The sequence below is a fragment of the Plectropomus leopardus genome, chromosome 3, assembly GCF_008729295.1.
Source record: "Plectropomus leopardus isolate mb chromosome 3, YSFRI_Pleo_2.0, whole genome shotgun sequence".
Lineage (NCBI taxonomy): Eukaryota > Metazoa > Chordata > Actinopteri > Perciformes > Serranidae > Plectropomus > Plectropomus leopardus.
The window spans coordinates 30,633,819-30,655,449 of record NC_056465.1 but is presented as its reverse complement, the minus strand read 5'-3'; the positions used below and the strand labels follow the sequence as shown (position 1 = coordinate 30,655,449).

General features: G+C 40.5%; 1 protein-coding gene across 1 annotated transcript; it reads right to left on the bottom strand.

Annotated features, from left to right (window-relative positions):
- Positions 1-11,144: 11,144 nt before the first annotated feature.
- oma1 (OMA1 zinc metallopeptidase) lies at positions 11,145-21,481 on the bottom strand. Its single transcript, XM_042482682.1, has 8 exons — positions 20,743-21,481; positions 18,904-19,132; positions 18,028-18,201; positions 17,756-17,863; positions 15,833-15,961; positions 15,513-15,587; positions 14,690-14,839; positions 11,145-12,161 (listed from the first exon to the last, which is right to left on the bottom strand). Exons 1-8 carry the CDS (start codon positions 21,117-21,119, stop codon positions 11,829-11,831), a joined length of 1,575 nt encoding a protein of 524 aa, XP_042338616.1. The 5' UTR covers positions 21,120-21,481; the 3' UTR covers positions 11,145-11,828.
- Between the last annotated feature and the right edge of the window lie 150 nt (positions 21,482-21,631).

Below are 21,631 nucleotides of genomic sequence, written 5' to 3'. Positions count from 1 at the left end.
ATAATATCCCTGGTAAGTAGCTGAAAGCAGGCTGACACACATATGCTCTCAATCCGTCTCCTACACACACATACAGATGCCTAGAGTAAGTCCCCTTTCCCCGAGTAACCACCACTAGGAATTGTCAAACCACTGCTTGTATGTTCAGACATGTTTTAATCCAATAAATTAGAATTTGCAGCATATTCAGCCTTATAAACTATGACTTACAGTATGTTTTTTAGCCAAATTAATTTGAGATTGTTGCATGTTTTAGCCTAATACACGATATGTAGTAGGAGTCAACAGATTATCGACCAATTAAATATTTAATTGATGTTACAGAAAAATAATATTCATTCACTTTCTTAGGGTCATTTTCCTTTTTTTGTGCTTATTTTTTCTTGTTAATTTTACTATTTTATTTGTTATTTTTTGGCCTACTTCTTGTTAAGTAGCTCATTGCCTTCTCCCCATGTCTTTGAAAGAAATCAAGGCAATTTGCTCAGGTTTCTACGGAGCTCGGGAGGTGACATGGATGTGTTTGGGTTTTTTTTACACATGCACGCACACACAAATTACTTATACAACAATACAACACATAAAATGCACCTTTTCAACCTGCCAAAAAGTGACTGCAGCTCCTATCTTGTCACTGAAAGGCTGTTTCTGCCTCAGAATGACTTTGTTTCAATCATAGTACTTTTATTATTAGTAGTTCAACAAGTACTCTTTGTCCTCTCAGATTATAAATACTGTTTTGGTAAAATCATCATCATTAAAAGACGAGACAGAGTGTATTGGAGCGTACATCGATACAAAACACGCAGAATTGATCATATTTGACAGATTATAGCCAACCTAGTCCCTTTTACCTGTTTTACCTTCATGGCTAAATTGAGAGAGAAGTGATGCCAGCTTCTATGAACTTCAAATGTTTGTAATGTTTAGCTGGTAGTTTTTAATAGGTTTTATTATTCTTTTTTCATTTTTACAGAACAAAATGCCACAACGAAAGAGTACTGAGCTTTAAAAGACGCTAACTGACTAATACCACTAATAGGCTATATGCTATTGCACTTTTACACACATATAGGCCTACACCTACCACAATATAAACTACTGACTCTGTTATATAGGCTACTGTTTACCCTCAGGAAAACAGGAAAGGGAAAATAGAAGTAGAGGACGGATGTGGATGAATTCTGAAGCTGAAAAAACACTTTTTCAGAGCTGAAAAAAACACTTTGAATAATATTTATCATAAAACCTGATGTGTTGTTGAATCAGTTGTAAATGTGTTACCTACTCACACCAGCAGAGGGCAGCAGTAAGCAGCCAAGGACTAGGCGGGTGAGTTCAAATGCTGCCTTCACAGCGTCGGAAATACTATATCTTGTGCCTTCAAGAAACAAACAAACAATCCTTAAATACAACAGAGAAACACGAAACTTGGTTTGATGGCCAGTTTCTGCTGTGTGACTTCTGATGGCGCGAAAAAATTATGAATGTGTTCAATGCCAGTGACCACAACAACTGGATCATGAATAAAACTCGCATGCCTTGCTCTGTATTTTATTGATTGACTTTGTGTTTAAATTTTGGCTCTTTAAAGGCGTTTAGGTAAAAACCGACTGGGTTGGCTATACGCTGTCAAATATGATCACAATGAATGAAATCAAGTCATCCTGAGGCAGAAAAAGCCTTTCAGTGACAAGACAGGGGCTACAATCACTTCTTGGCAGGTTAAAAAGGTGCATTTTATGCGTTGTATTGTTGTATTGGTAAAACGCGCGCGCATTTAAAAAAAACAAAACAAAACAACACATCCATGTCACTGCCAGGGCTCTGTATGTTTCAAAGGGTTAACATGTTACATAAATTAGTTGCACCTTCTAAGCAAACTCGTTTTAGACTTGCTGATGCACGTTTTGAGCATTTTGTCATTTATAAACAAAAAAATTGTGATTCAAATAAAGCTCAAATCTCACCTGTAGTTAGTTTGTCCAAGAACCATTTCCGTGTCTGCCTCAAACTGGCAGCGAAGCCGCGGTGGTTTTATTTCGGTCCCTTGCGTTCAAAGTAGAAAAATGCATCATAACTGCGGTTTTCCGAAGCATCTCGTTGCCATTTTGCTAACTGCTAACCCATAATATTGTGCTAATCTTAGGTGCAAGACACATCCGGTGCAGACACACAGGTGTTTCCTCTCCCGCCTGATGAGACCTGCTGTCAGGTCTGTGTGGGCACGTGACTGACGTCTGCCTCCCTGCTGCTGCACCTGTTGGCAGGGGGTAACTGCTACACCTTTAGGTTATTTTTTTCCACATCAGTCACTGAAAATTATAGACAGCGAGTCTTTATATAGATTTTCATAATTTGCATGAGACTAACTAACTGAAAGGACCTTCATCTTTATCTTAACTGCGGTCGACTCAGAATAATTTGGAGAAATTGACAGACATATACATTTAATTTATTTATTCATATTAGCTTGATTACAATTATCATATGAGTGAATTACTGGAAAATAATAAAAGAACTAAATAGATTTTTTAAAAATTTGAAAGAATTTTTTAAAAAGGGGAAGTGCTTAAAAATTATATATAATAAACACATATCAAAAGACACACTAAAGACATTTGATGCAGAAAATGTGCTAATTGGTGCAAAAAAATTCACCAGAATGAAGGAAATTAACCCCAAAGTGGCTTAATTTTTTCCACAAACATAGGAAGGAGGCAATTAGCAATGACAGAAGAACTTACCAAAAAATTTAGCAAGAAATTAGTAAAAAGTACAAGAGTGCAAAAAAATTACTAGACAATGCTGTTCCATTTCTTACTGTAACCTGAAAAGTAGTTAAAATGAATAAATAAATAAATCAGATACAAAAAGTAAAAAGCTTTAAAATATTTTGTAGTTTATCCCTGGACATAAGCAAATGCTTTCTATAAAATGTTCTATTTAACATTGCCCAGCATCCATTCAAGTTTACCCAAAAAGTTCTGTCAGACCAAGCACACCCAAAGAGCATCTCTTTATCTCTTTATTTCTAGCACTATCTGCTATAACCCTCCAACATCACAGCTCTAGTTACATTCTGCATATGTCATACTCCAATGGTCTAATGGCATCCTCAACGATGTCCCAGCGTTCAGCTAATAGCTTTGTATTAATATGCGAATAATCTCTTTGTTTCAGTGCAGACCATGGTGACGGCTTGTGCTTTCATAAACTTTTAGGAGGCTCCGAAATGTGACTTTTTAGAATTGGCTGCTCTGTGAACAGTCCAATTCTACAACAGCCATAAAGTGCACATATCAATCATATCAAACCTTTTCATGAACTAATTAAGAGGCATGGATAAATCAGTGTTGAAGGCTCTTCTCTAAGGCGGACGCCATCAAAATACAGCTACTGTGCTCGCCAGTTGTACAGTACTTTAGCCTGAATGTCCAACTTCTGTAGGTCCGTCACAGCTTGTTGAATTTAGCACACAGTGACAGTTTTTTGTGTGAATTCTTGCCTCCCATGCTGTCTTGTTGGATTCACAGGGATCTCAGAGGAGGTGAGAGGAAGAAGATAATGCGCTGCTGCACTGGTGGACTCAGAGAGCAGTTTCTGTTTTGTTTACAGCAGCAGCACAAACATTTCTGAACTTATGGGTGGACAACCAAATGTTTTAAAAGGGGTTAGAAGTGATTGTAGAAAAAACTGTGCCCAACTCCAAAATATATTTGACAGCGTCAAAAATGGCAGAGGCAAAAATCAGAAAAGAGAAATACCATAAGACTTTTATAAGACATAAGACATTTATTTTCACAAGGTACAGGGATGAAGAGGAGCTTTGACAATCACCAGGTGTTTACAGGGGTGTTTATTTATTTGAGTACTTTGTATTTATTTTTTCCTAGTTTATCCTCCTATTTTTTTCTGTAAATGATAATGAAAAAAATGTAGATATTTGATTTTGGGAATGTGGGTGTATGCATATATGTTTAGTTAACTAGAGTATGAGTTATAATCATTTCTCCATTTTCATTTTCACATGTTCAAAATAAATCAAATGAAATCAGACTTATTTAGGTCAAAGGTGGACGTAAACGCATCACACTTCTGAGGGCGTTTTAGCTGAAACACATTGGTGTCTGTATTTGCTCAAACTGAATAAGTGAAATCTTATGAGTGCTCCCGGTTTTTCCTTTTTCTTAAAACTTATTCTAAAATGCAATACTTTTGTAAGACGCACATTATGAACTGGCAACATGTATTTAAACTTAAATTTTCAGTGTCGGTTTTGATATTTCATTGTCATCCACAACCTTTAAACTGATTTTATCACCACCGCCTGTCCTTAAGTAAACCACACTCTTGCATGCTGTTCATTTTTCTCATGGGACCATAAAAAGATACTTGTTCACCATCTCAATACGCTAACCCCGAGTTGTGACTTGATGTGTGCGCTCAAACACTGAAAGCTACCGGTGTCAAAGCAGCTGAGGAAGACTGATTTAAAGCGTTTCATCTCATCTCATTTCCACATCCTCTGGTCCCCCTCTGCTTCTGCAATCTTCCTCCCCTCTTTCCCTTCATTAGATCGCACCCTCTCCTTGTTGAAAGACGGAGAAGAACGCTGGTTATTCAAATTCAAATCAACACTGACAGAGAAGCAGATGTAAAAAGAGAGAGAGGGGTAAAGAGAGCTACAAAGCTTGTACCTGACGTTGTTAGTATTAATGTGATTCCACTGCGAGGGTTGGGATCGATGCAGTCAGATGAGGGACTGTGTTAACATCCTAATCTCTAATAGCATCAGAGCAGCCAGACTATAAAAAACCTCTACCAGTTCAACCATGAACACACACTCACACACACACGGGCACAGATCGAGATGATAAGACAGGACGGGGGAAGACACAAGGAGCCATTAGAGGAAGACCTGCATTATGTGTTGAAAGAAAATACTCAGATAGCCTCGATGACCCCACGACAGACAGTTCCTTCACTGCGGTTCACACGACAGACAGAACAGCTCTGAGGAACCACTAACCAAAAATTATGTGGGGAAAGAAAAGAAAAAAAAATCAGATTTATTGTTTTAAACTAAAAAATGGAGATCTATTTTTAGTGTTGTGTTCATTTCTGAGTTCTCCGCAATAAAAATGCTTTACTTATAGAAACAGCTCTCTCAGGCTACCGCTATATGAACGATAAGCTCTCACGTAAGCTCACATTAAAGCAACACTTCATACCAAAATCAAAAATACTAATTTTTCCTCTTACCTGTAGTGCTATTTATTGGTCTACATTGTTTTAGTGGGAGTTGCAGAGTATTGGAGAAATCACCTGTTTGTCTTCGCTCAAATATAATGGAACTAGATGACACTGGGCTTATTTAAAAAAAAAAAAACAAAAAAAAAAAACAAACAAACATCAATTTAGAAAACTCAACTGCAACGTCTCTGACCTGGTTACTCAAGATAATCCACAGAGCTTGTTGTGAGCAATTTAATGTAGGAACTATTTTCTCTCTACCAAACTACACCCACCAACTGTATCACTGCACAGAGAGAAGAGTGTATCTACTGCCAGCTCACCTAACACATCTGAGTTATCGATGTTCAAGCTCAGCCAAAGAGGACGCCATTAATGTTTACATCTTGCACTGCTACGAGCATGAGCCTGTGAGTAGATGCACACTTCCTTCTGCTAGGTGATATGGTAAGTGGGTAAAAGAAAATAGTTCCTACATGAAACTGCTCACAACAAAGTCTGTACATTATCTTGAGTAACCAGGTCAGTAATTCTAGAAAAAGACATTGCTGTTGAGTTTTTTGAGTGTGTTTTTGGCGCTCTGAGCACCACAAGCCGAGTGCCATCTAGTTCGGTTATAGTAGTGAGAACGCAGGCAACTCCACGGTTGATATCCCCAACACAATGAAGATCACACTTCAACCAGAGAGGAGCAACCCCTGCCTTCTGATAAAAAAATATCAGCAGCATGAACAGCGCCAACACGCTGAAACACCTAAAACCTGAATATCAACTGAACATAAACACTCAATCTGTGTAACCCAGATTAGCAATTAAATACAAACATACTAAACTTATGTCTGCAGCATTACAGTTTGAAGCTGTGCTTACACTGTTTTGACAACATATGCTACATTCACTCTTAAAAATACACCACCACGCATTTCTAGTGAGTCATAAGTTAGTGGTTTCCATTAAGCTTCATATTGTGCAAACTAAAATTGTGAATATAAAATACGCCTATTGGAAACATGTAAATTTTGAAAAAAAACCTTCTATTTATCACCAAAAAATTCTTATGATCGCATGAGGTGGTATTTTAAGCTATTTGACAATGACATATTTTGTAAAACTGCAATGGAAACACTTTTTTGGCTTTTATAGGTCACATTGCGCTATGCCTATCTGCTTCTCAGTAGGAACTAGATCCCTCTGGCATGACACAGCAGGCGCTACAAGAGCTGTCACTGCATCACATAACTCTTCAAAAGTTGAGCGGATCATCCAGAAGTTTTGAATCAACAATTCCTCTGTGAAACCGTGGACTATCACCTCCCAGAAATCACCTCTTTCCATTATTAGTGACATAACACGCCTACGTCGCCTTTGATTGGAAATAATGACGGCTAGTGCGGAAGCTGCAATAGAAATAAAGCTGCTAATGTTTTGAACATCCATCGCGATGCTTTTTGGTATGCTATCACGAGGGAAGTTGTATAATATCACAAGAGAAGTCACATGAAACCACTCAAAGGACATGCCGTCATCTCACAATTGTATTAATCGAAATTTTGAAAATATCGTTTAACTTTTGCACAAATCTATGATGGGGGGGGGGGTACGGCATAGTATACCTTTAACCGCAGCTAAGGCTGCCTCTATCCAATGCCACATCAGCTAGAAAAGGTTTTCCATTGTCCCCTGGCCTGTAATGAAAAGCTTTTTGCTAATCAAAGTTAGACAAAAAGCAATCTTTATTTTTTTTTCATGGGCCCCGTTGCTTCAAAACATTCCAAATCTAATTTTACTCATTAGTAAGCCTCTGGAGTCCTTCCGTCTCATCCTGCAGACACAACCTCCGAGACTTGCATGTGTGCCTGTGTGAGACAGCGTCTTTAATTACCCAGGTAACACAGCCAGATGCTCCATCACTCTGGCAATGGCAGTGATTAAAAGCAGTAAAATATTCATTTCAATCAGACACCCACATGCCACATGTATAATTAATGCACAGCGGAAGGACACAGCAACTTTTACCACAACCACACACACATTTCCATCACCATATTCCCTCTACACGCTGCAGCCAGCTGCTGCATGTGTGTGCGTGTGTGTCGGGGTAGATCCAAGAGATGGAACGGCGGATGAGCCACTTCGAGCAACACTCCACAGGGAGGTCAGAGGGCAGGCAGACTGTATTCTGGGACATCATTCAGCCACCTACACAGCAGATGTGTTGGGTTGCTCTTGCACTGCCCTGACTCTCTCTGGGATTGTTTTTGTTGGGGGAAACAGCATCTCGAGTTTGCCGTCTATGGCGCGTTCAGCTCTCTCTGTTGTGGGTGTGCTACCTTTTCTTCTCCTCCTTCTACTTTTCAACGCCGTTCTGCTTGTCAATATCTTGAAATACCTGCGAGCGGTTTTGTCAGAGGTCTCAGAAGCAGACTGATGTCTCTAGTGGGCGGAAGAATACACAAACACAAAACAATCTGAGACATGAGAGGTGAATTTACAGACACAAAGTAGACACCTGATTTCTAACTCACTTTGTGGTACAGGTCTCATCCGCCCAAGGCATGCCAACACAGACAACTCACATAAAATGGGACTTTCCAAGCCAGCGTTTGAGTTAAAATGCTACATTTTCAAATAAAATGTAAATAACGCTAAAAAGATGCTCTCTTTCACACCTGACACAAATATTTTCCTGTCAACCCTCGTGGTTCCACTTTGTCTACTTTCTATTTCGGTCCTTTCAATCCCTCTGACTGCTGTCTCTTTGTTTTCCTTGATTAAGCCCTCTGTTGCAGTATTGTTTAGACTCCAGCAGTAGGCTACAATTACTCAGCGCAGTGTGTGTGTATTGTATCACGCTCATTACAATTACCTCTGGGTGTGAGTGTGTCATCTGTTGCCTGCTCATGTTCCAATTTCTCTCTGAGTGGTGAGGGAGCTGCATCCAGATGCTTCGCCGTGCACACACAACAGGAAACGGGAAGTCTCCATTAGATTAAAGGAGAACAGTGGATGCACAAATCCTTAAAAAAAAAAAAGGTTAAAATATGTGTGACCACGGAGAGCAACAAATTAAGCATCTCAGCTTAAGTTTACCTGTCTTCTGCAGCAGACAGCACGCGTGCTCAAAAGGAAACTTTACAAAGAGATATCACAAGATTGATCTCGCATTCAAGAAGCAAGAACTTGTAACAGTTGGCAGACATTACAAAAGCGCCGCGGTGAAGCTGACTGATGGGAATTCTAGTAGCTTTCATTTGATTACGACTGACTTGGTGTAATCTCGTCTCTGAGATTTCCTAACTGTACGTCTGTGTGATCAGCTGTGAGAGGCCAGCGAGGAGTCTTCCCAAGAGCCCGGCATCAATACGTAACTCTACCACTGTTTCTACCACACACTCACACTCACTCACACACACACACACACACACGAACACTTCAGAGGAAACCTACAACTCAGTCTATATCTCCTCTTATCTTTCGCCCAGCGTCTAATTGGTTGGTGTGAGAATGCAGGTTCTGATTCTTGCAATGATAGTTTCCTCTTACTCTCACACTCTCACACACGGTGTTGTCAACAATATAACTTTGTCGATACATTTAGATTCTGAAGATTTTGAACTTTTTCAGTACTCATCAGTATCAATACACTGGTACCACAGGCCAGGCGCCAGGATAAAGGTTTCTGAGCTATAGCCCCAAAATCAGATTAGGGCCTTATTAAAAACAATAAACCAGTCTGAGTGACATGTTCTGTCTGTCTATCAAAGTCCTCACACTCTTTCAATACAGTGATCAGCATGGCCGTAACGCACAATTATACAAATACATAAGGGCTTTGGATTACATATTTCTAGCAGTTTTATGCAACCAGACACACGTTTTAACAACAAAACAGTAAACAGTAAGACACAATTTGTAGTTGATGGGAAGTTTGCTCTTGATTGCTTCAACAGTTTACGCTGTAATTCGGTAGTTGTACAGAGATGAGGATTATACTATTGGAATCTGTGTTTTCTTTGGATTATTTGAGGTGTCATTTATGTGGATTGAGTGAAGTGAAAGATAATGGGAGTGCTGTACTACAGGCACGCACCATGCTCTGGCAGAGAATGCTTTTTTCATGTTGTTAAAGTGCTGACTCTGCAAATCACAGGGGGGACAAAAAAACACAACCAAGGGAGCTGAGCCCCCTTCAGACCCCTCGTGGCACCAGGCCCACTGTACCAGCTGCATTTGCTTGCTCTCTCATATTGGTAATGTTTACTGTAGTCACTCTGCTGTGACTATAGTAACTAGCACTGCCATGTTACACCTTATTATATTTAACCTTTAATAACATCTTTAAAGGGTATGCCCTCAATGTCAATTTTTCTCTACAGTATCAAAAATGATACATTTTTTAAGGTATTGTTTCAAACTTAGAAATTCCAACAACACTAGTTAATATTACATTGTGTTTCCAGAATTGTCCTTTTGGCTGAAAATAAATAAATGTGCATCTTTTATCCACATGAATTTCAGTGGATCTTGCAATAGGGAACAAAAGCCAGAATAACATTTCTTTTCTTGTGTTTATTTATTTTTTTGCTTGCCACTTGTAAACAGAGCACGTACCTGCTGAGTTATTGATATGCAAAAACCAATAATACCTTGGTTTTGCACATTTTTGTGCAGACCCCATCACCGGTCACTTATTCTAATACAGACTCTAATAGAGACCTACCCTGCTTGCAGTAAAACAGAGCTGCTGTCTGCTGTTTTGTAAGCTGACACACACCCTGAACCTAAAATGCATGACACAAATAAAATAATCTATCCCGTATGAAAAAACAGTAGTGCTTTTTGGATTTCACAGTTTAACCAAGTGTGCTACGTTGTGTCTGCACACACACACACACAAACACAAAAGATTACCAAGATATGAACCATAACTGGCCTCCACTCTACATTGTGCGACTGCTCCCGCAGGCTGTTGTTGTAAATAAGAATGTTTTCTCAGTCAACTTGCCTTGTTAAATAAGATTTTACAAAATCCCATGAAAGATTTCTCAAAGCTTGTCGGTGGGTATTGGCATTCCAGCGTAGAAGGCTATGTTTTAAAACCTGCAAACAACCCGGCATAAATTTACACCATTAAGTCCCTCGGGGTGTAGAGAATGCATAAAGTGCTGTGTGTGTGTGTGTGGCATGAGAATGCAGTAGTCATAATTAGAATGTAGATGTCCTCGGCCTGCCGTGGACGAAGCCGCCGACATGCGCACACAAAGTGCTTACTCTCGTCTGTTGCCGTGTGTCAATGAATAATGCACATATTAATTCGCCGATGTATGGAAGCTTTGCTAAGATTCGTTCAGCACTCCCCCGTTCGAGGTTGTCTAATTAATGTGGCATCTTTGTAGCCACTAGGCATGAATAACATTCTCTGAAGCTCTGTCAGCAGGGTGTTGCTGGAGAGGGAAAGGGTAGGAGGGGCCTTGATTTTTTTTTCTCTTTTTCTATTATTTTTTAGCTGACTTTTTCCACCAATTTTCTCCAAAGCCACTTATTTTTACAGTACCACCCCCAGCTCCACCCTCCACAAAGTCTCTAGTGCAAAGAAAAAGACTAAAGGCCTTTGCACACTGGGGTGCCTGGTGGCTCAGTGGATAGAGCGGCGCCCCATGTACAGAGCGTGTGTCCCCCCTGAGCGGCCGCAGGGTTTGTATCCGGCCTCGGCCCTTTGCTGCGTGTCTCCCCCTCTCTCTCCCCCTTTTACGCTCACACTTTCCTGTCAATTAAAGGCAATAAAAGCCAAAAAAAATCTTTAAAAAACAAAAGGCCTTTGCACACTGAGTCCGTTTTGTCCGTTCTGATGCATTTTGTTAGTCATCCTAAAAAGATTTAAAAAAACACATAGAAACCTTGCACACGAGTCTGGTGCGTTTTTTTTTTCTTTTCTTTCTTTTCGTTATATATCATTTGGCACCACAGCTGTATGAAGGAACTGAGCTGTCCTCCTCTCTGTCTCCACACTTTCGCTTTCTCTGTCTGTGTGTCCTCGGCCACATCCGCGTCTTCATCATCCACCTGAATATCACTATCTGACCTGTCAAAAGTGAGCCAGCTGAGTTATGAAAGGATACTGTTGCAGCGCGCTCCTCTTTCTTGTCACTGATGTGTCCTGCAGCCACATTTTCTTCACTGATTTTTGCTGAAACAACTCTCTCTGGGCTATTGACTGATGCGAAAAATGCATAAAATCGAACCTGTTACAAAAATTTTAATGACGAACGAAGGTTTCAGAGTCAGTGTGCAAACGTGACTGACTCAATGTGAGGTTGTAATTATTTTTAGACAAAAAAAGCAGACTCAGTGTGCAAAGGCCTTACCCCTGGGTGTCTTTGATGGTAGGTGTAAACTCAATCCCTTTACCACCTGAGCGCCCAGGGTCTCTGAAATTTAATAGTTGACAAAAATAGACTTTTAGCCGCGGTAAATAGTCTGATGAATATGCTAGCTGACCAATATAACAATCACTCACTCAACCAAAAAGCCAGTCTCTAAAAAACTAAGTTTATGAGGATTTAACACCCCTGTCAGCTGGTGTGCTGCACCACGGGCCGGGATCCTTCACCCTCAGCAGGTGCAGGGACAGACATTATACCCAACTCTTCAGTTGCAAACGGGACATGGTGTTTAATTTCTTGATCCACCTTTGGGGACGGAGAAGGAGCACTTTCAGCAAGCAGAGCTGCAGGCAGTCCAGAGGGGAGTGAGGCCGGGCTGTGGGGCAGGTGGGGCTTGGGTGCTCCTTCTGGACCTCTTCTCCCATGTGTTTCCAGCAACACACGGACGCTCTTAGAGAAGATAGCACGAGGGTCAGTAGCAGGTAGAGCAGGGCAGACGCAGCTCTCCCTCAGCTCCAGAGCCTGGACAGAGACAAAGTAAAGTAAACAGACTTTCGGCCATGCTCACAGGTAAATATATACTGATTCATCACAACTTCAGACAAGAAGTTTGTCAACACCAAGAACAAAGATGGATTGATAAACTTGATGAGAAATGTCTTTGTTTGTGAAATGTTGAGTCATCTGTTGTTTTTGTTTGCATGCCAAGAAAGTTAGTCATTCTTTTTAATTTGTGATAGGTAGATAAAATACATCAAAAGTGTGATCAGAAATGAATAAATGTGACGCAAAGACGGCGAGGAGACAAACAAACACAACAAAGAAACTGAGATCGACTGATGCGCCGCCCTAAAGATGGAGAAATAAATCGGGACAAAACATAAATAATCAACAAGAGTTGCATCCACGCCACTTTAGCAGGTCTGTGAGGCTTCACTCAAGCACTTGATTTAGGCTAAATGCTAACACAATGGTTCTCAAACTATGGTACATGTGCCACTGGTGGTACACGGGGTCCTTCTCGTGGTACGCAGAGGAAATCTAAAAAACAGTCCCCGCCACAACACCAGAGTCGACGGATACAGTGTAGAAGTTCTCAGTGAATTAGTTAGTGTGTAAAAAACACAGCGATGCCCAAAGCTCTGGGAAAACGACCGTTATCTCCATCACAAGCAGCAGAACTAGAGTAAACATTGGTGTAGCTTTCCAACGCTGGAGACAGCTCTCAGAGAGTAAAAAGATGTGGTTTCAAGCTGAAAACTTAAGTTTAACTAATGACAACACAAACTGTAGGCTTACAGATCACAATAAACTTTTCAAACGGCGTGATGTGACTGTTTTCTTGTCACTGTGGCGTTGCTAAAACTGAGCTGAGTAAACCCTTTTGTCAATTATAAGTTGCCTTTCTTTATGACGAATGGCTGTACATTGCAGTTGTATGGACACAGTAGTAGAGCGACATTTAAAGGATGAAATACTGCCCCCCGTTCGGCTCCTTTAAAGAGACACTAAAACTGAGCGTTTCAGACTGAGGGTGAATACAGATACATTAAGGCAGACAGTATGAGAAAAATAATGTATTTTTTAAACATTAAATAGTGTATTTGTGTTCTCGTAGAAACCCCAAATACAAGAATGAACCTGAAAAGGAGCATAATATGGGATGTTTAATAAATCCTGAACAGACTTGATGAGCAGAGCTGGTAGGAACCAACTACAAGTGTTTCCCAGCAGCTAGAGACATTCCCTCTGTCTGTCTCACACACCCACACCCACACACGCACACACACCAAACTCATTAATCTCTCACTTAGACTCACCTACAAGACTCATACATACATGCAATTGGCTTCCCACTCAACAGGCTCTCCATCTCACGCTACCAGTGGACTTAATGTGCTTTGCTTAAGGATGATGAGCGCACTAGTGGAGGCGGAGTGCCCTCAGAAGAGTCGGGTTAAGTAGCTTGATGCTGTCACCTCTCGCAAGGTTAAAAACATCACATTATGCACCACTTTCACCCGACTGAGCTCGGCTGTTAACTGGCTCGTATGTGCTGCCATGCTGGATCGAACAGTTTGGCGTGAGGAGGGCAGAGACCGAAGTGTTTTCTCAGCACACACACACAAGACAGGCGGATGAATCCCCAAACAACAGTCTTCATCACTTCACTGCCTGTGGCTGCAGCCTGGCCTCGACAGCGGCTGCTGCTAGAGGTCAATCTACCACACAGGGATATGATATGATGCACGGGCACAATCACAGCACTCACACAGAACATGTACGCACAGCGACACAGGCACCTGATGGACAATTAGTGGTTTACCCATCTGTTCATTTTTTTGTGCTCGAAGCGTCTGACGGTGCACCAGCTCACACTCAAGGTTAAATTTACCTCTGCCTCATGCATTGTAAGCCTCTCCCCTTCTGTCTCTAACACACAGACATGTCAGATGTGATGATTGTGAATGCTGATGCTGCTGTCTTCACCGCTTGTTGATTTCTTTCTAGCCTTAAGACACCATTGATTGTCTTGCCACAGTGCCGGCACACTGTGTGAGCCTGCGAGATCGAGCTGCTACTGTGGGGGCTGTTTTCTTTCAGGTCCTGAACTCAAAGCCTCAAAGACATTTTAGCTAAGCAGGCATCCAGGCCCCTGTGTGGCAAAAATGTTTTTCTTGTCTTCCTAAAACCCTGCATCTCTTCCTCTCCTCCCTGAGTCTCTGCTACCTCTCTGCCCTCCTCGCCACATGTCTGCAGGTGGATATACATCTCTCCAGACGCTTCATTAGTTCCATTAAGACTCCTTCAAACACCTCCTAAAGCTCCACCGTTTCTGCTCAACAGCAGACAGGTGTAGTGCTCTCTCCTCACACAGGGATCAAAGAGTCTTTTACTTTAGACAAACACATGAATCAGAGCAGCAGGAAAGTGTTTACTTATATAATTGAGCTAAGAAATAAACTTAAAAGCTACCTGTGCTGTTGTTTGAACTAAGCAGGGGATTGGGTTTTTTTTTTGTGTGTGTGTGTGTGTGTGTGTGTGTGTACCTGTGGTACGAGGCGGTCCAGCTGAGTGGATCTGTTCTTGTGCGATGGGTGTGTGGACAGCCACTCAGGGAAGGCGGGCTCTCCTGTCAGCTGGTCTCTGATTTCCATTTGCTGCCAGAATACAGGTCCTGCTCGAACATCTGCACACGCCTGGGAAGGACACACACACACACACACACACACACACACACACACACACACACACAAACACACACACACACACACAGAATAAGGCATCCCTCTGTCATGTGCCAGGATGAAAATCCTTACTGTCAAACCATCCGAGTTTAGTTTAGTTTGACCAGAGTGCCCCCTAGTGCCCTGCAGACATATTACAAGGTTTAACAATTGCATTGGAGGAGAACAATTTTGCAGTGGCCAGTGTCAAAGCACTATTAGTCCCCTGCATTGGTCAGGCTTAAAAAAATGCTGGACCCTACATTTTGCAAAATGCAACACATGAGCAGCTTTCATTAGACACACACTTCTTTTAAAGCCCACACTGCAAGGTTGAAGTGTAAGCTTTCTGTGTAATCAACTGAGTCGAGCTAAGATAACCCCAATGTCATCGGGCCAAAGAAAGACTGAAAGCAGGCCAAAAAACACAAACTTTCATATTTGTCCACTTTGAGCACCACAAAGAGTGCCATCTGGTTCCATTATATTGGAGAGAAGGCAGACATCTCTACGGCTGATATCTCCAACACTCAACTCACACCAAATCAATTTAGATTGATAAACAGCACTACAGGTAAGAGAAAAAATAAGTATTTTTGATTTAGGGGTGAGCTGTCCTTTTGAGTAATAACACGTTAAAAAATACCTTTGCAGCCAGCTGCAATCCGACTTTATCAGCCTCAGCCTCCAGTTTCCTGCTGAAGGGACGGCTGAACATCAACTGAGAGAGAAACGGATGAAATACATATGAGGTTGTGCAAACACTAAAATTCATACACATATACCTTATCAAAAGTAAGATTTCACTCCAGTGTTCTAATTATCAGACTTTACAGTAACACATAGTCAAAGCTGGGTGTCGCCTTGTCAGTAAACATTGTGTAAAAAGTGTGAAAAATCTGCTGTTTCTTCAGGACTCTGTGTTATACAGTGTGTTAGGGAGTAACTTTTAGGAATAGAGCTCACCTGGGAAAGCTTGTGCTGTACCCACTGTCCCAGCAGTGCCAGGCTGTCTCGAGGACACACGGCCCAGATGGCTGTCAGCAGAATAAGGGACAGGAGGTCTACGACATGAGACAGGCTGGCCTGTTCTGCCTGGGGGGCGAGGGCAGAGGGAAGTGAGGTGACAGAGGAGACAAGGAAAGAATGTGGAAAATAAGGGATTGTTTTTTTTAAAAAGGGAAGAAAATGGGATAACGAGAGAAAAATAGCAGTAAAAAGTTTCGGGAGGTGAACAAGGCAGCTGGAACATATTGATTGTTCTCATCTATTTTAGTGGAACTTGAACGCTGTAACAGATTTAGAGGTTTTAACAGCCAATCCAATAGAGCACACCTACTGGGTAATACCGAGCCCATCGATGCTCATTCCCTTCATCTAATTAAAATCTCCTTCAAGCATTTCCTCCGAGGACGTTTAAAGTCTTGAAATACCCACAACTTCATTAGACACTTTTTTAGAACAAGAAGAATGGGCTTTTGTAGCCGGAGTAAAAACAGCCATCTGTGGAGAATTAATAAAGCACGACAGTGCCCTAGGTCGACAGGACTTCGGTCGTCATAGCGTTGACAGGATTAGTGAGCGTTCAGAGGTGATTGTCAGCGAGTCTTTATCACCGGCTGATGCAACAACACTGCAACTGGTGCCACTACAGCCATTACTATACAGCTGAGATGGAGCGGGGGGGCTGATGATGAATAGTCAGGAGATCTCGGTGTATAATGCACATACCTATAGGAGGTCCGACACATACATATTTTAAAAGCTTGTGTGGGAGAAAACTGGAAGGTTTCCAGCTGTAACTTCTACTCTGTTTGCCGGCGGCTTCTAAATGACTTAACTTTGTTCTTGAACATTATTTGCACTTTAAGTGTTTTCACTGACTCATCCTGCCGCGCAGCAACGTCTGCTACTATCAACTACGCCTCTCAAATGTCAATATACTGCACGCAAGTTTCTGTACACTGCAGCACATCATTTTACATTAAACTGAACAAGTTTCCAAGCTTTCTGCAGTCATGTTTAATGTATATTTTTAAGTGTGTTACTTTATGTGGACAGAAATGTTAAATATATGTTTTTAAATTTGGACCCCAGAGGGGGTGGGTGTTATAATATAAGATAGAAAAGATATTTTATTACTAATCACAAAAACACACAATTGCAACAAAATAAGTGTTAAGGTTTTATATGTGAGTATAAACCTAGAGTTTGCCTTCAGACATTCAGTGAAAATTAAAAATAATTTGTCATTTCTTTAGTTTGTAAAGAACATAAGAAACAGGTAGCACAGTTACTCTCAGCTATGCTTGCTGTTGCCATGGGAAACGCTATGACATCATTATGTGAACAATTAAAAAATAAAATAAATCAATAATAAAATTGTACTAGCATTATCGTGAAGGATATGATATGGCACAACCGTAGCCCCAAGGAAGATCAGCTGTGCTTTATGGGATACTAAAAAATAAATAAATATGAACACGCTTATCCAGGAATACTCAGCTTGCTTTGCCCTGGGGCCACTTTTGCAAAATGTCAGGAAACCAGGGGCCACTTCATAAACTAACCAAAATATCATTTATCAGTATATATAATAAATTAATTACCTGTTTTCCTTATGTTTTCATTTATTTATTTATTTATTTATTTATTTAAGCAAAGACGCATTAAGTTGATAGTGAGGACAACCACTTCCTGGAGGAAAGTTGAATAAATTTTCACTGAAAGATGAAACAATTGCATTTGTCTTGTTTTTGATTTTGTCTTTTTAATAACCCATCTGAATGGAGAAGCAGCAGGCCCAAAGGTATTTTCACAAGATCTAATACGGCTCCCATTAAAAAGCAAAAGTTTGGACACCCCTGCTGTAGAGGGTTATGTACTTACAGAATGTCCCAACAGAGCATGAGCCATCTCGTGTCCCAGGATAAAGGTGAGCTGGTGAACATCTGCCACAGCTTCCAGCATCCCAGTAAAAATGAACACTTTCCCGTTCTACATGAAGGAAAGGACAATAAAAGTCTGAACCATGTGGTAATTGAAGATATTCTTTACATGTGTACAAAAAAATCCTCACACGACTTTAAGGATGCTGTAATGAGATAATGTGACATGAAAGACATAAAAATCTGTAAATCCACATCTGTCTTTTAACTGACCGGCAGGACAAAGGCATTGACGTTGGGACTTTGCACCACATGGACGGTCCACGAGACATCGGACACTTCAGGGATGTCCTTGTTTCTCTGTACCAGGTGCTGCACCACCCGCTCCACCACCTGGTGCTGAGGGTCAGTGACTGGAACAAACAGCTCTGCAAACTCCTCCATGTACTGAAGCACACACAATGATGATTTAGTCTCTTTTTCTTTCAAGTCATCGTGTCTTTTTGGGTAATTTTGTGTTCCCCTGTAGTCATTAAGTGTCTCTTTTTGTTTTTTGGTGTCTTTCTGCTGTCATTTAGAGTCTCCTTTTGTTTTGTTTTTTTGTGTCCTTTTGTGTTCACTTTGAGTCTCTTTTTGCTTTTTGTGTCTTTTCGTGGTCATTTTGAGTCTCTTTTTGTTTTTTTTGTGTGTATTTGAAGTCATTTTGAGTCTCATTTTGTGTCTCTTTTTGGTTGTTTTGCTCCCTTTCATAGTCATTTTGTGTCTTTTTGTTCATTTTGTGACTTCATTTAGTCATTCTGTGTCTCTTTTTGGTTGTCTTTCCTTTGTTTGTAATGATTTTGTGTCTCCATGAGGTCCTTTTACATCTTCTTTTGTTTGTTTTGTGTCTGGTTGTGGTCGTTTTATGTTTTTTGTAAATAGTTTTGTGTTCCTTTGCAGTTCCTCTGAATCTGTTTGTAGTTTTTTTGTGTCTATTTCTAACCCTAAACACACATTTTAGGGATAATTCTGTTGGCTTAATTTCACTAAATGCCATTCTGCTTGTCTACACTGTCTTCATCACAACAAATCTTAAAATGTGTGTGAAAAAAATAGTTTGTCATTTTCTGTCCATAGTCACATATACGGTTGCCCCCCTCCTCCTCTCACCGCCTCTGAAGTCACAGCTGCCAGCTCTATGTAGTTCTCCCTGCTGAACACCAGGAGGCGGGTCCGTCCCGTCACCGGGGACTCATCCAGGTGGGTCAGAAGAAGCAGGGCTATAATCGCCATGGCAACGCCTGCCCCCGCTGCCAGATGCCATCGGTGCTGCCGGATCCATTCGCGCATGAGCTCCCTGCGGTTGTCCGGTAAAGCAACCCACCACTTCCTTATACTCCTGTAGATGAAAAAAGGCCACACGGTCTGTGATATCTGTTTCTATAGCTCACACAAACTCATGCAGTACATTTAAAATCAAATACTGCCCCACAGAAGTAAAGTATAAAGAGAAAAGAATAATTTAAAGCTCATTTTAATTTCTGGAAAATGCAAAAAAGACAAATCAGAAGCAAAAGTTCCAATTAGAAATGTAGGAATCCAGGCAGATCCACTGAGATCTCAAAGTAGGTCTTCCAAAGAAAAAAGCATCTAAACATGCATAAAATATGTTCACAACAACATATAATGCACAAAATGCTGAAGTCACGCTGTGTGTTTTCCCAGAGGAAAGAGTCAAATACTACAGTAGACAAGTCGGCCAGGACTCTGAAAAGTGACTAAACAAAACAAACTCTGCATACAGAGAGTTTCATGATGAGGGAGATTAAAATGTTTCCAAAAACAGAACCAAATAAATGACTGATGTCTCACTGACATTGTTCGTTATAAAGCTTCACGTGTGCCAAATGTTATTGCAACAGTCAATCCATTTCAGTGATACACTTTTGCAGGTTAACTTGATTTCATATTGGTGTAACAAGACACGACAGATCAGACAAGCCAGAACGAAACTCCAAGTGTGGTGTGTCAAAGGTTAACAAGACAGGTGAAAACATGCATCGAGTAAAACCAACAACAACAACAAAAGTTATGCTGAAAAATAAACTGTAAGTTATGTGACAAAGGTGACAAGAAATTCCGATTATGAAAGAGTTGAAAAAGTAAAATAAATAAATATTTATATGTACACATACTATTGAAAGAGGGAAACTTTGCCAGTTAAGGACTGTTCTTTGTTTATCAGAAGCAGTGGCAAACAGAGTGTGAGTTTTTGTTATTGTTTTGCTGTTGTTTGTTTGTTTAGGAAAAGTGAAAATCCAACAATAAATGATCATAGTTTTTATAATTTTTATATGATTTTAAAGAAAGCGTTCCTTCCAACCCCACATTTCCTATATAACTCAGGTGTAAAATAAATAGAAAATATAGCCATTCAAAATTGTAAATTGCTCACCTAAGCCAAAATGATGAATTATTATTATTAATCATCATCATCATCATCATCATACTACTACTACTACGACTAATAATAATAATAATAATAATGGGTCACCCAGCAGCTCAGTTGATAGAGCGGGATGTATAAAGACTTGTATATAATGTATATGATATATATAAATGTCCTTGTTGCAGTAATAATGATAATAATAATAATAATAATAATAAAAAAAATAAAAAGTTGATTATCTGGAAAAGAGCTCGAAAACATTGAGATAATTCCATAACACAATTTTAAATGTGTGCTTATGATAATTAGTTATAATTATTGTTTTCCCCTTGCTCTTTTAGAAAGTTCTAGATCTGATAAATTTTTGCAGTTTGTGGAAGTTTTCTAGGTTTTTTACCCATATTTTTAAAAGAAATCGCACCAATTTTTTGTTTAAATACTTGTGAAAAGCAGCACAAGTAAAGTGATGTCGCTACAGCAATAAGCAACGAACACACTTCACAGTGTAATGTATAAAAACATCTCAGGTGTGTCACATAAACATCAGGTGTGTCTCCTACCTGCCCAGTATTACAGCCACGACCTTCTGCAGAGGTTTGAGCACCATCCATATGAGAGGAGCAGGCAGGGCCCTCACAGGGGCCGAGGTGTGGAAGTGGTGTCCACAGAGTCCCAGTACACGACCAGTGTGCAGAGGTGAAATGGTTTTTGGACCAGTTTGGAAACACGTGGTCCTCCCGTTGCTGCAGAATAAGAGAGGAGAAGCTGTCTGAGGGTCTCTGTAGTAAACAGAGTTAGTTGTCCTGTGACAGCTGATCGTTGAGGAGTTTGTCTTCTTCACTGAGTGTCCAGCTTGTTTGAAGACCTGAAAGTTTCGTGTCAGGTGTAAAGTAAGAGAGCAGAAGCGACTGCTCTTTAAATAATAAAGTAAAACCATCGTCCTTGCTGGCAGCGCAACACTTCCTGATCGACAGTTTCCTTGATTCACTCCTTTAATCACACAGCTGACAGCTACCTAAACTACTCATACTTCCTCATTTTAATGTAGAAATGACTGTTACAGGACATTAATGATACTTTATTTATTTTTTTAACCTTAATAACGTTATAACAGACAGTCTAACTGTCCGCAGCTCTCAATGTCATCGCTACCGATGGACGCTCGTGACAAGCAACCTTGATTATCACCGTTTTCCAGCAGCCGTAAACTGAAACGTCTTCATCTGTCCCAAAAGTTTGTTTTCTAACTCATTAACACGTCGAGTTAAAAGAAATTTGGTTTCGTTTCGACGCGAAACGTCTTTTAATGACAGTCCGCACGGAAATTTGATTGTTTGGGTTCCTGCTTCGAAAATGATTCCCTCCAGAAACGAGTCCAACATGAACGTTCCGGAAGCAAAGTTAGCCATGATCAAGGAAAATTTAAAATAAAATATAAATTTTGAAAAA